Below are 14,714 nucleotides of genomic sequence, written 5' to 3' on the forward strand. Positions count from 1 at the left end.
TCTTGACTATATCACTTTTCTCGGATATAACACCACCCTTTTATAGCCCAACACATTTCAGCTTTAACAAATGTAGCTTTTCGGCTAAACCAGGCGTCTTTTGTAGCCGAATCGAGCATTTTTTCGTCTATATCAGGCACCCTTTTTTCCAGGCGCCCTTTTCAAAATGTACGCATTACCCAGTGTGCTCATTCTTCACTCACCACCGGTGCACAAAGCAGCTGCATACTGCTCACCCAGCCTGCTCATCCAGCTCCTTTGGTGGCTTCATGCCCTGGTGGTAAATGAGTGAAGAATAGGCAGTCAGGTACGCTGGTCAAGGAAAGAAACTTAGTGGTGATGGGGGCCCAGGGAACAGGAAGCAGTTGAGAAGTGATGGGAACACTTGCTGTGCAGTTGGCATTAGGATTTGCAACCCTCAACTCAAGTCCATATTGGGATGTGTGGATTTGCAAACATGTGCATACTAGCCTGCAGGATCGCCAGTTGGCCAGCAGACTACAACAAGATAAGTTCACCCAGCGGACCACACCACAAGAAGTTCACCCATTAACACAATACTGGCCCGCCTGCAAAAAAATGTGGCCATTCTGTGCAGTAGCAAAGAACCAATACCAATTATGTCATGAAATATTGCTTTTATTTTCTCCCCATGTCTACAGATGTTTGCTTTCAAAACTGCCACAAAACATAGCATTAATATAATATTTTATCTTGCCAAATGAATCAAGAATTCTATTTTTCTATTATGTACAGTACTAGACACAGCTAAATATAAAATGCATGGAATATGACGTGACAACTAGGTTCCTCTTGTTGCAATACAAAGAAGGAAGATTGAAAGCAGGCCAGGTTTTATTATTTTACTAAAATGTTTTATTGAAGTGAAGCTGAAAACATTGTGGATCCAAAGTGTTTTGAAGTAAAAGTACATGCACAATAAGCAGTGAATCTAGCAGGACTATCTGGATTGCTAATAAAAATACATTTAGTGAGATTATATTGTCTTATTATGGATACGCAAATATATTCTGTGGGATAGAACAGCAGATCAAAGTCATGCTGCTAGTGAATAAAATGGGGACCTCTCTAGTATGCTTTTATACATTCTTTGGAAAAGCACGGTTTTATGTCATCATTTATGATTTACATTTGTATTGTAGCACTCTGAATGAGCTGTTCTTTGATTTATGAACGGCTTTGATTAGTACAAATTTAAAAATATGTTTGTGTAATATTTTACATAGTCTGATAAAGCATTCTGCGTTTCTCTTTTTGAACAGTCAGTCCATGTTCTTTTTGGATCTAGCAATTCCCAAATGTGGGTGAGCATTGGGTCCCAGGCAATCACACCACTTGGGATGATCACCTGCAAGCTACACCCCAGGGGTTGGGAGCAGCATAGGCAAGGCCGGATTTATATTTTTTGTGCCCCTAGGCCTAGTGACTTCGCTTTCATGTGCAGCAGTGCCCCTCCCATTTCATGTGCAGCCCCCTCTTCCATGTGTATTACCCATGTATACAGCCCCTCTCTTTCATTAACAGCTCCCTTAGGCATCAGTTTCCCTTTTCATGTGTTTCTCCCCATTTTCAGCCTCCTTTTCAAATATGTAGCAACACTTCTTTCATTTGCAGGTGCCCCCTTTGGCTGCAGCCACCCAAGGCTCTGTGACCTTTCCAGAAATCCGGCCCTGAGCATCGGCTGCCCCCCAAGTGCCCTCATCATCAGGGAATTCACCCACAACTACTCCCCGAAAAGACAAAGGCTGGAGGGAATGTGTCAGTATTTTGGGGGAGTAGTAGTGGGTGGTGACGGCACTTGGGGGCTGCCTGCTCTGCTCCCATCCTCTTGGGGTGTAGCTTGTGGGTGGTGGCCCCAGGCAGTGTGAGCACTTGGATCCCCAACCTATATTGCTCACCCACATATTGAAGCTTAGAGCACCCCACTTGTAATGTAGCTCCCAAGTCAAATACAGTGGTTAGGAGGGGACATGAAATAACCTGCATGGGGTGTCCCAGCTAATAATGTACTGCAATTGCATTATTTACAGTATGTGTAACTGATGTCTATTGTTTCAGGACAGAGGAAACCATTTAATAGGTTCAGTCCTTGCTAGATCTGGTACTGCAGGTGTAAATACACTTGCTGTGCCTTTAAATTTGCTGACAGGCTTGCCCTGCAGACCAATTAAATAGCAAGGTGCTGCTTGGTAGTGAACACTTGCTATTCTTTGTGTTTGTGATTCTCAAATTGTACCTTATTGTGTGCAGTTGCTTACAGTATTTGTTTAGCTCTTTTATTACAAACCTGTTTTGTCCTCAGTGATGAGTGACTTCCCATACGATTGGAAAAGTCCATGGCAGTCGTCTGTGAAAATCTCTACAAGTTCTGGAGACCCTTGCAAAACCTAAATATAGAGAGAAATCACATGTAATCTACTCTGTAATGTGCAGAGGTGGTAAACCAGAATTGTGAGAGTCTAGAAATCTATTCTCAAGATTATAAGTATGTACATTTTATGTATTATTTTCATGTTCTAAAAAAAAACACCATATAAGAAACCAGCACACTCTGATTAATCTTGCAAAGATATCCTCTGGCTTTTACTGCAAAAGAGCATCACAGTGCAGGGCCAGGCCGATGCCGAGGCAGAGGCGAGAGAGGCTCAGGGCGCAGTGTAGGACGGGGCACAGTGTCACTCACCTATCATTCCCCTATTGTGCTTGAATTAGAAAGAAATAAGAAAAGGGGATACATGGCAGTGACTGCAAGCCAGATAACTAGAGATTAAGGTGTTGGGAGGGGGGGGCTCATTAGTGTGTGAGGGCTGGGGTGGGAGGGATGGAGGGGCGCAGTCCCAGCTCTGTCACAGTGTACATTAAAAGCTTATCCTGACACACCAGTGCAAGCCACAGGCAGTAGATAGGTAGCCATAGGTCCCCAAAGTCCACCAAATAACCTGCTTGTCACTGATGTTATAGGCTAAAAAAAAGAGCTACAGTCCAAATCACATATCTTGTGTCTTCCTAACATTGTGGCATGCTGTGACCACCCCACCTAGCCTTAATCGCCCTCCGACCCCCACACCTAACCCTTAAAAACACCCTTCCCCATGCCTAACCTTAATGGACCCTTACTGCCAATCCACCACAATTATGATATTGTTGGAGTGCCGCCATAGGCATCATTATAAATTGCAGCTTCACAGTAGCGCTAGGAAAACTACAGCCCGCGGGCTAAGCGGCCGGATTCCTCTCCTCCCTCCCTGCAGAGTCGTGAGCGGGCAGAAACAGGGGGACTTAAAACTCACCGCATTGCTGAATATAGAGTCACATCTCCATGGCAACAGGGCCTCACATGACACAACCTTGGGGACGTGCCAACACATTACACACTGACTGACCGCGTGTAATACGCTGGCACGTCCTGTTGTCATGTCATGTGACGCCCTGTTGCCATGGAGACGTGATGCTGGATATAGCGATGCAGTGAGTTTTAAGTCCCCCTGTTTCTGCCCGCTCGAGACTCCGCAGGTAGGGAGGGGAGAGGAATTTAAGGAATGCAGCCCACAGTCCCCAGCACGCGGCCCCGGCTGTGCAAAGCCCTGCTATAGCCTCAATTTAGAATGGCGTCTAGAGTGGCTCCCAAGTCGCTGCCGATAGCAGGTGCCCAAATTTCCTGCTTTGGTTTCACGGGGCTCCTAGCAGAGACTGTGTTATAGCAGATTGGGTCCAAGCTTGTGCAGCAACTAACACAGATAAAAACAAGCTCTGTCACTATTGTATATCTGCATTTGCTTCATATTGTGACAAATATGAATGCCCCTATGTATAGTTTGTATATTTTAAGGTTAATGTATTCTTAAATTGGTGTTTGATTCTAAACAATCTTTTTTCCGCTTGATATGAAATCTGGATATGTGCATTTAGAGGAATGGCAGAGGTAAGGCATCTATAGTGGACAGTGAGAGGGAGCTGTCATTAATAATGAAAGTGCTGCTGACTCTGCTAATCCGGTGAGTAATAGTGTCAAATTGATTGAGCAGCTTCTTCAGAGGACAGCCAGATGATATTAATTATGAAAGCGGAATATTTAGCACTGGATGCTGCTGATGCTGCTGAGATGGGTAAATAATATTGGAATTATGTTACATGGCTAAGAGTTTTACAGGTGACCTTAGCCTATGGAGTTCTCAAATGTGATTAATGCCTTAATCAATGACGATTTAAGTCAACCAGCCATAATAAAGCCTGCTAATGCAAAAAGCCTACACCATGTGTCTATGCAATATTAGGGTGGGTTTACAAAAAAAAGTGAAAATAATGTTTTGACTTAATCAAAAGATTTTTCAAATAAGAATTAGTCATTTACTTAACTATACACTATATTATAGTGTGTGCCTTTTGTTTATATTTTTTTCAGTGTGTGTCCGTGCTTTTTTGCATTCTCCAATACAAATAATACACTTGTGTACTAATGTATGAAATATTATATATAAATATTTTATTTTAATAATAATTTAGAGGCACTTCAGTGAAATTAGACCCAAATCGCTAATTCCAGTTTATCCCCATGCTGAGATTATACTAAACAATATATATATATACAGTATATATATATATATATATATATATATATATATATATATATATATATATATATACACATACACACATCACAGAGTCCAAACACATTCAGGCTATTACACAACACTCATTACCATACATAGAACATACATAGAACGTCAGGAATTTTTTAAGTGGATCTAAACTCAGAACTTTCTCCTTTAGGAGAAACAATTCTTCATTACAATTTATGAAAATCCTAAAAAGAAAACCTCAGGTTTTACTGGTTTAACTTTCCAGGGAGCATAGAAAGGGTTAGCCTCAGTATTTTCCTGTACAGGCAGAGTCTCAGCATGCTCATTCACAGCTACTGATAAGGCTACTTACACTCTGATGAATCTAAACAAGCACACACAGCTCATAGCAGTGGACTTCTACAGCATTTTATATGTGGAATGAAAACATTTTATTGTGTGCTGTACAATGGTTTGGGTCCCATTTAAGCCTCTTGCATGGGGCAGATGAAATGCTCGTAGCTGATACATGAGTTAAATAAAACATATCCAAAGAACGTTTTAAACTAAAAGTGAGAATCCAAATGGTTGTTGTGAACAAATTACCCGCTTTTATGTTTTGTTCCTTTTACTACCCTGTAATTACTGTAGCTTTTAGTGGCCAGTTACATTAAAACCTGATGTAATGTATAATATTTTTTATAGAAAACTCTTTGAATCTGATTTTTTTTATAGTTGCTATTATTATTTTTATTAGACAGCTCTTTAAAATGTGTACTTTTTCTTCCCAAATAGCTCAGATTCTTTGCAATGCAAAGTACATCACTTATGGTTATCATGCTGATCTAAAATACCTCTTGAGCTTAGTGACATTGAAATATTTACTATGGAGATGCTAGTCATGCTGACATTTCCTCTGAGTACTGTACATTCTGCTAATAATATATATTTGATAATGTATTCCACTTGGTATGTTAATGCTTGTACTCCTCTCTCCTTCGTTTGGAGATGTTCATGTAGGTCAGCTGTGAAGGAAATCAGTACAGGACTGTCCTTGGGTACAAGGACAATGTTGTCATATACATTCACACAAAGTATGACGGCTGCAGAGGGAATTCATTCAATGTTTAACTGTTTAAAGATAACCCGGTGAAACTGAAATGAAAAATTCTCCGTCTTAACCTCTCTAAATATGACTGAAAATGTAAGATAAAATTATATAATATATTCCATGGGTCTTGTTGATTTTTCATCCCAAATCAAGGTCCAAGAATAATCTCTAAATATTTTTGAAAATAACTGTATTACATAATTGTAAACTGTATTACATAATTCTAGCTGTGTTTAGGATTGTGTTTCACTTTGTATAATTTCCATAATCCATTTATTAATTTCTCAGTACAGAAAACTATAGTTTGGTTCATAAGTGTCCCTTCGGAGGCAGTTCAACAGTTCGGAGACAACATGGCGTCAAAGTAAAACCTGCCCCAGACCACTACTTATTGATTAACAACTCCAGGCCTGCCACTTATAGTGCAACTCATCTTTAAGGGCCCTTTCACACCTGAGGGATTTTTCGGCGTTTTAACGCCACGGCCGAAGTTGGCGTTTTGCTAGGTAAAAGAAAGTCCATAGACTTTCATTTTACCTTTCACATCTAACCCGGCGTTTTGGAGCGTTGCGTTTCAACGCTCCCAGGAGCTTTTTCAGGACTGTTTACAGCCGAAGTTGGCTGTTGGCGTTTCAATGATAGTCAATGGAAAACGCCAACTTTAGCATTTTCAAAGCCTTTTCAAAGCGTTTTACAGCTATCTTGTTCACTTATTTTTATAGAAGAAAAAAAAAGGACGTTTTTATATGGGCTGTAAAACTCTTTCAAAACGCTTTGAAAACGCTTTAAAAACGCTATGTATTAGCGTTAAGCAAAAGGCTGACTTTCAGCCTTTTCTACCGCAGCCTCTAGTGTGAAAGAGCCCTAAGGATCAAATTGTTTGCTATATAATCAACCCTCTACTAGAGTAAATTTTAAAAGTAAAACAATAAAGTTTTGTGGCAATTAATAACAGAGATGGCATATTGTAAGCAAATGTAAGCAAGGTCGGCCCGCTCATGAGGCGGGGTGAAACATTTGCCTCAGGTGGCACATCTGGGGGCGGCGGCACCCGCCTGTCCGTGGGTGGGGGGCTGCCCACCGAGCTGGAAGAGTAGCGGGCAGAAAGGGGGTATTGGGCCTAGCAGTGGTGAGGGGGGTCGGACCCCCCCCTCCCTCACCTGGGTCCCCCGATCTGCGCTCCCCTCGAGCTGTAAATAGTTAAGTACCAGTGTATAGATTAAGAGGCAACGGGCGGGGATCACTTACCGCACAATACAGGTAATAGACAATAGATACAGCAATACAGGTAATAAGCAATACATTACACAACACATAGTACTGTACTAGCTAGGCCTATTTTTTTTTTTTTTTAAACAATCTTTTATTGAGACAGCAGATAGAGTATAGATACAACTGCATCAGGTTAAATGCAACACTCCAATCATAATCTGGAGCTATACAGAAGGAACATCATAGTAAGCAGGTACATCTTATCACATAGTACAGAGTTCAACATCAGAAGGAAGGTTGGCATGTTTGGGGAGGCGTCAAAGTAGTATCATCCTAATGCGAAGAAAATGAGTCCTCATTCTCTAGCATCCTCTGTTAATTCTTCCCCAGTACTACTACTTCAGATCAGCATCAATGGGACGTGTTGCTGCTTGGGTTGCTCTAACAATTGGTTAGATTGACAAGGGGGGGTAGGTGTGTTCATACCAATAGCGACAAGTATTAATGGGTCTTGTCTCCCCATGGCACGGTAGAGGCCTCTTGTTGTTTTAACTAAATAAATAATAAATATTGTCCAGTTGGGGGTTTCCCCACGAATCTTGAGGAGGCGGATAGGAAAGAGGGAGCCAGAGTCACCAGAAAGATTAAGACTGTTTTGTTTCATCCATTTCTCATAATGTTTTTATAACTCTCTTTGTCTGTAAAGTCATACCATAGTGCCCAGGTTCTAGTGAATTTATCCGATTTTTCCTGCTTTAAAGAGATTAATTCTTCTATGTTTACTATGCTTTGGACCCTTTCCAGCCACATCTTTACAGAAGGGGGGTTAGTTGATCTCCACAAGACTGGTATGCAGGCTTTTGCTGCGTTAAGAAGGTGACAGGGCAGGGATCCTTTGTATCCTTTGCCTGTACCAGGCATAAGGTGAAAAAGAAAGGCTTCCGGGGCCCAAGGTATGTCAAATTCTGCAATGGTTTTGATCCACTTTTGTATAGATTTCCAATAGGTGGTTATAAGAGGGCAAGACCACCATATATGGAGAATGTCTCCCGGATGAGTGGTGCATCTCCAGCATAATGCTGATTGAGAGTTGTAGATTTTGTTGAGGAGGACCGGAGTGCGGTACCAACAAGCTAAAAGTTTAAAGTTGCATTCTTGCATTGTGACATTCATAGAGCTTTTATGGACTAGGTTGCATACTTTCGTCCAGTCCTCTCCATCAATTGTTCTACTTAGAATGGTTTCCCATTTCTCTAAGAAGAGAAAAGGGGGTGAAGCCTTCCCTAGTAATAAATCTAGGTATAGTTTAGACAGTAAGTGTCTCTGAGGATTAGCTTGCCTACACATGAGTTCTAAGGGTGTAAGGGCTCTTGTGTACGTGTCTTTTGAGGTGAGAGAGGTTATGTAGCTGCGAATTTGCAGGAAGGCCCAAAAGGGAATTGGCTGATCCAAGTCAGCATTGAGAGCAACAAGAGGTTTCATTGATGGGGGAGATGTCTCCGTTAGTAGGTCCTTCACCAGCAAATCTGGGAATGGAGAGCAATTTTTTAAGAATTTCGGTTGTTCACCTGGGGGGAATGTTCTATTCATTCTAATCGAAGATAATGGGCTTGGGATGGAGGAAAGATTTGAAGTGGAGAATATTGAGTGACATTTTTGGAAAATTGGAGCTAGTAAGGGGTGGTCAATTAAATGTGATAGTAACGGTTTGGATATGTCAGAAGTCTTTGTCCAAGGAAGCCATTTGAGAGGGATCTCAAAGCTTTCGTTCTCCAAAGTAACCCAGTCTTTTGAGTCAGTATTGCAGTGCCAATCTACTACTCTAGAGAGGAGAGAGGCGTGGTAGTAGCATGTCAAATCTGGAAGGCCTAGTCCGCCTTTGGGTTTGGGGTATGTAAGTTTGTGATGGTGTAATCTGGGGGGTTTACCCGCCCAGACAAAATTCACTAGTGATTTCTGCATATCTTTAAGCCATGTCCTGGGCAGAGAGATAGGGACTGTCTGAAAGACATAAAGTATACGTGGCAAAGCTGTCATCTTTAAACTGGCTATACGGCCGAACCACGATAGTGGTCTCTCTCCCCACTCATCCACACACGAATGAAGTTGTGTTGCTAAGGGATGGTAATTACATTTAAAGAGGTCTTTAAGGTGTCTTGTGATCTGGATTCCCAAATATCTAAAGGATGTTGAAGTCCAAGTGAAGGGGAAACTGCTCTTGCAGATCTCTACAGTTTTCTCTTGGAGAGAGATATTCATCGCAATAGATTTTTGAAAATTAATCTTTAAGTTGGAGAGTTCTCCAAAGATTTTAAACTCTTTCAGAAGGTTGGGAATCGAGATCAGGGGTTGTGTTACATAGAAAATCATGTCATCCGCAAAGGCTGCTACTTTATATTCCTTGGTTCCAATACGTACACCATGGATATTTGGGTTCTTCCGTATGGCGTTTAAAAAGGGTTCCAAGGAAAGTATGAAGATGAGTGGGGAGAGAGGGCACCCCTGTCTCGTACCGTTGTGGAGTGTAAAACGGTCAGAAAGGGTACAGTTTACTTTTACCCTAGCATTAGGATCTGAATAAAGGAGGGAGATCCATCCTTTCATACTCTGGCCCAGCCCAATAACATCGAGAAGGGCCACTATGTAGTCCCATGAGACCCGGTCGAAGGCCTTCTCGGCATCAGTGGAGAGAAGGAGTCCGCCCACCGAGTGCCGAGAAAGCCACCATTGGATATCTAGTGTCTTAATGGTGTTGTCTCTGGCTTCGCGTCCAGGGACAAATCCAGTTTGGTCTTTTGTAATCAGGTGTGGGATATGTATAATGAGACGATTGGCAAGAATTTTTGCAAACAATTTCAGGTCGTTATTTAAAAGAGAGATCGGTCTGTATCCAGAGCAGTCTTGAGGGTCTTTACCCTCCTTGTGAATCACTGTTATGTGTGCTTCTAAGAGGTCTAAGGAGTGTTTGTCGTCTTTCGGGACTGAATTAAAGGCCTTTAGGAAATAGGGGGACAGCATATCTCGGAACTTTTTATAATATTGTATGGTTAGTCCATCAGGGCCTGGGCTTTTACCTGTTGCTGATTGCTTTAGCGCCAGAGTGAGTTCATCATTGGTTATGCTGCCCTCCATCTCCTCCAAGGCCTGGTCACTCAGCTTCGGGAGGGTATTGGTTTGTAAGAAAGCCTGTATGGCTTCCTTGGGGGACCCTTGGAGTGTAGGGTCTGGGTTGATATTATAGAGCTTGCTATAGAACTGTCTGAATCTCTCTGCGATATCTTTTATGTGTTGAGTTGTGGTGCCATCACTTTTTTTGATCGCATTTACCTGGAGAGCCATTTTCCTTTGTCTTAAGGTACGGGCCAGTAGTTTGCCTGGTTTGTTGCCCTCTTCGTAGAATAGTTTTTTCCTATATAAAAAGGCCCTTTCTGCTTTTCTATTTAGAGTTATTAATAGTGTCTGTCTGGCCTGTTTTAGTTCCTCCGCTAAAGAATCCACTGGGGATTTTTTGTGTTGGAGTTCTAGAGTTCGTATTCTCTGGATTTGTAAATCTAGCATGGCTTCCAGCTCTCTCTTCTTTTGGGCCCCCAACTGGACAAACAGTCCTCTAATAACCGGCTTGTGAGCCTCCCAGAGTGTCATGGGTTTAATGTCATCGGTATCATTTAGATGGAAGTATTCTCTTAATGTCCGCTCCACTTTATCTTTGTTTCCCTCGTATGTCAACAAAGATGGATTTAGCCTCCAGATCCATTGTTTATGTGTAGGTTGTGGATCAAGGAGAGCAATAGTGACTGGTGCATGATCAGATATCGAGAGAATACCCACATCTGCTGAGATTAATCGATGTAAATCTCTCTGCATCAGGAAAATAGTGTCTATTCGTGAGTACTTCTTATGTAGTGGGGAGAAATAGGTATATTCCCTTCCTGAGGGATTTGCTAAACGCCAGGCGTCTAGTAGTTGGAGGGAGATGAGGGACTTTTTTATTTGAGCTATGGAGTGGTATGGTACGGATGATTTCCCGTTAGAGGTGTCCACAGCCGGTTCAAGAGGGACATTTATGTCACTTCCAATAAGCAATGTGCCTTCACAAAATCCTCTTAACTTGTAAATGATAGAACTCCAGAAGCGTGTCTGTTTGGTATTAGGTGAGTATACTGACGCTATTGTGTATATTTCTTGGTCAATTTTACCCTTAATAAAAAGAAATCTTCCATTTTCGTCTTTGAGCTGATCCATTAAGCTAAAGTTCCGTTTTTTATGCAGGATAATTGACACCCCTTTGGTCTTGCCAGTTAGTGCCGTTGCATGGAAGACCTGTGTGTAGTATTTATCTCTTAAGGGCGGTACTTGGCCTCGTTTAAAATGGGTCTCTTGTAATATGCCAACATCGGAATTTAGTTTGTGTAACTCTCGTAGAAGAGAGTGTCTTTTGTTGGGGTTATTTAGCCCTTTCAAATTGTATGTTGTGACACGCAGGGGTCCCATGTTTAGAGCAAGGCTGGCAAGAACCAATAAGAATATTGCAGATTTCAGAGGGACTAGCTTGTACAAGCAAAAGGTAATAGTGGCCCAAACAGAACGTGCCATGAGGAGAACGCCCCCCTTATCTGATATATAATGCTGACTCTAAATTGCGAAACCCTGCAAGGAATTCGCAAAGCGAGAGCCCCGAAGGGTGTCGCGGAGTCAGTAAGTGGTGAACAATAATCCCTGAGGGGTCTCTAGTTACAGGAGGCCCCTCACAGAGTGCGTTCGGGATATAGTTGGGACCGCTCACCAGGAGCCCACCCTCCCACCCGTGAGAGGAGTGGGTCAGCCGCCGAGTCAGCCCCAGTTGGGGGATTTAACCCAACCAGCAAGCGCGAGACTTTGGAAGGAGACAGTGAGAGCTTGGAGGTAAAGATAAAATAACCTCAGAGAGAGCAGATAAACAACCTATTAGTCGTAGACTATTTTTAACAAGGACTATATCAACCAAAAAGTTGTCAGCTAGCTCTCATTGGCTCCCTTCAATGCAGGCAGTCAATTATTAATCATTTGTAATATATGTAGGCTAGGGGAGTCGAACACTAATATTAAACCGATCTTTTTCCAACTATCAAAAACAATGCAAAAATAATGCAGAATACCACCAGGATGAGAGGGAGGGGGAAAGAGGATTGAGAAGGGGGGGGGGGGGGGTGAGGTAGGGAAGGGGGGGGGAGGATGGGAATGGAAGGGGGGGTGGAGGGGAGAGAGGGTAGAGGGAGAGGGTTTGGCATCAGATAGTGGCTGGATATCTGCACAAAAAAGTGGATAACATTCAAATCACAGCCCATAAACCTCAAGGCAGAAGTGACCACTCGTCATTCCCCTCTTGTCCAGGGGATAAGGGAGGAAATATTATTATTAAACATTGCAGCCGTGTTCTGTCACGTAGTGGACTCCCATATAACATATGTATCTTAACACAAGTAATTAACGATCATATTGCAGTGTCCACGGAGCTAAAGAAAGGAAAGAGGGAAAGAAAAACAGGAGAAGACTAGCTCGAGAACATCAACCATCCTGTGGTACACTGTGTGAGAATCCGAACGTTACCCGAAAGCAGGGCACCCGGTGAGTCACTCCCCGGATGGTTCCGTAGAAGATTCACTGTCTCTTTGCGGGGTATGTCTCTCTCTTTCCTGATTGCGGAATGCGTCATACGGGGTACCTCGTTTCGGTCTCATGCCTCTGCCCCTGAATCTGCGTGGGAGATTGGTGGTATAGCTCCTCAAGGGAACGATAGCGCCTTCATCATGCATTTGTCCCAGAACTTTAGGAAGGCGGAATTCCTGGTACCACTCCGGGACCTCGGTATACGGAATCTCAAGTTCATCACAGAACTTCTCCAGATCTTCCGGAATGCGTAGTAGGCCAGCGGCGCCATCTTTGAAAGCGTAGAGAGCGAAAGGAAACCGCCATTGGTAGGTGATGTTGGCCTTCCGTAGCTCGTCTAATAGCGGCCTAAGCGCGCGTCTGTTCTGCAAAGTTATAGGGGAGAGGTCTTGAAACAGCTTAACTTCGTCTGAGTTGAAAAGTATGGCGTCCTGCAGTCTGGCCTGTTTCATTATCTCTTCTTTGATAGTAAAATCAACTAGGTGGCACACAATGTCTCGTGGCGTAGTCCCTTCCTTCCCCTTTGGCCGCAGTGCTCGGTGTGCCCTATCCATTGCTATAGTACTTTCTTTCGGTCTGTCTAGCAGACTGTTAAAGATGGATTGTAAGGCCGAGTGTATATCCTCCGGACCCACCGACTCCGGTATGCCTTTCACTCTTATGTTGTGTCTCCTTCCTCTGTTGTCTAGGTCTTCCATCTGTCTGTTTAGTTCAATGAGTTGGGTATTGTGCGTGACCGCTGCTAGTTGCAGCTCCTCAATGGCAGCATCGCGGCTAACTCCTGCTTTTTCTATCTCCCCCATTCTGGAGACTAAGCCCTGGAGATCTTCCCTCATCTCATACACAGCGCCCATCATGCTGTTTTTAATGTCAGCGGCTAAAGACATCATGTCATGCATTGTTGGAAGTTGCTTCATATATTGGAACATATCTGATGTGCTTACCGGAGAGGTTGTTTGCTCGTCAGGGAGGTCGGGTGGGTCCGGGCCTCTTGTGGAAGCGGGCGCCATGTTGGCTGTTGCCATGCTGACCGAGGTATTCTTTTGCTGCTTGAAAATAGCAGGTATACTGCGGCTTGTTTGGGGTCTTTCTTCTCCCTGAGGTTTAGGGATGGAGTTCGGCTTGTTATTTCTCCCCGCCATCGCTTCTAAAACACTGACTGCAGTGCATCAAGAGGAGTCATGAGCGGAGCTCTCTCTTCACGCCGCCATCTCGCTCGCCGGCCAGGCCACGCCCCTGCTAGGCCTATTTTTAACACGGAGTCTCAAGCAACCAGAAACTTATCCAGCATCACCCTATCCCCGTCTGTGCCGGATAACGAAAACTCTACTGTATTTTGTACAGTCACTTGTAAATACTAGTCAAAGCTTGTTAAAAGCACCAGTCAAAGCCAAGGAATGCTTGCTATAAGACCTGGTTAATGCCAGGGAATGTTTGCTATAAGCACTGGTTAATGCCAGGGAATGCTTGCTATAAGACCTGGTTAATGCCAGGGAATGCTTGCTATAAGACCTGGTTAATGCCAGGGAATGCTTGCTATAAGACCTGGTTAATGCCAGGGAATGCTTGCTATAAGACCTGGTTAATGCCAGGGAATGCTTGCTATAAGACCTGGTTAATGTCAGGGAATGCTTGTTATAAGACCTGGTTAATCACAGGAAATGCTTGCTAAAAGCACTGGTTAATGCCAGGGAATGTTTGCTATATGCACTGGTTAATGCCAGGGAATGCTTGCTATAAGCACTGGTAATGCCAGGAAATGCTTGTTATAAGACCTGGTTAATCACAGGAAATGCTTGCTATAAGCACTGTTTAATGCCAAGGAATGTTTGCTATATGCACTGGTTAATGCCAGGGAATGCTTACTATAAGCACTGGTTAATGCCAGGAAATGCTTGCTATAAAACTGGTTAATGTCAGGGAATGTTTGCTATAAGCACTAGTTAATGCCAGGAAATGCTTGCTATAAGCACTGGTTAATGCCAGGGAATGCTTGCTATAAGCACTGGTTAATGCAGGGAATGTTTCCTGTAAGCACTGGTTAATGCCGGGGAATGCTTGCTATAAGCACTGGTTAATGCAGGGAATGCTTGCTATAAGTACTGGTTAATGCCAGGTAATGTTTCCAGTGGCGCACCCAGGGGGGGGTTACCGATGCCCAGAAC

General features: G+C 43.2%; 1 protein-coding gene across 5 annotated transcripts in view; it reads right to left on the minus strand.

The window, feature by feature from the left end:
• Positions 1 to 14,714, minus strand: part of NEK10 (NIMA related kinase 10) — a 357,380-nt gene that overhangs the window by 10,417 nt on the left and 332,249 nt on the right. For all 5 annotated transcript variants that reach the window (XM_068236184.1, XM_068236182.1, XM_068236186.1 and 2 more), the window contains one exon: positions 2,309 to 2,408. In XM_068236184.1, the coding sequence (XP_068092285.1) occupies positions 2,309 to 2,408 (100 nt within the window). The remainder of the gene's footprint in view (positions 1 to 2,308; positions 2,409 to 14,714) is intronic.

The sequence above is a fragment of the Hyperolius riggenbachi genome, chromosome 5, assembly GCF_040937935.1.
Source record: "Hyperolius riggenbachi isolate aHypRig1 chromosome 5, aHypRig1.pri, whole genome shotgun sequence".
Lineage (NCBI taxonomy): Eukaryota > Metazoa > Chordata > Amphibia > Anura > Hyperoliidae > Hyperolius > Hyperolius riggenbachi.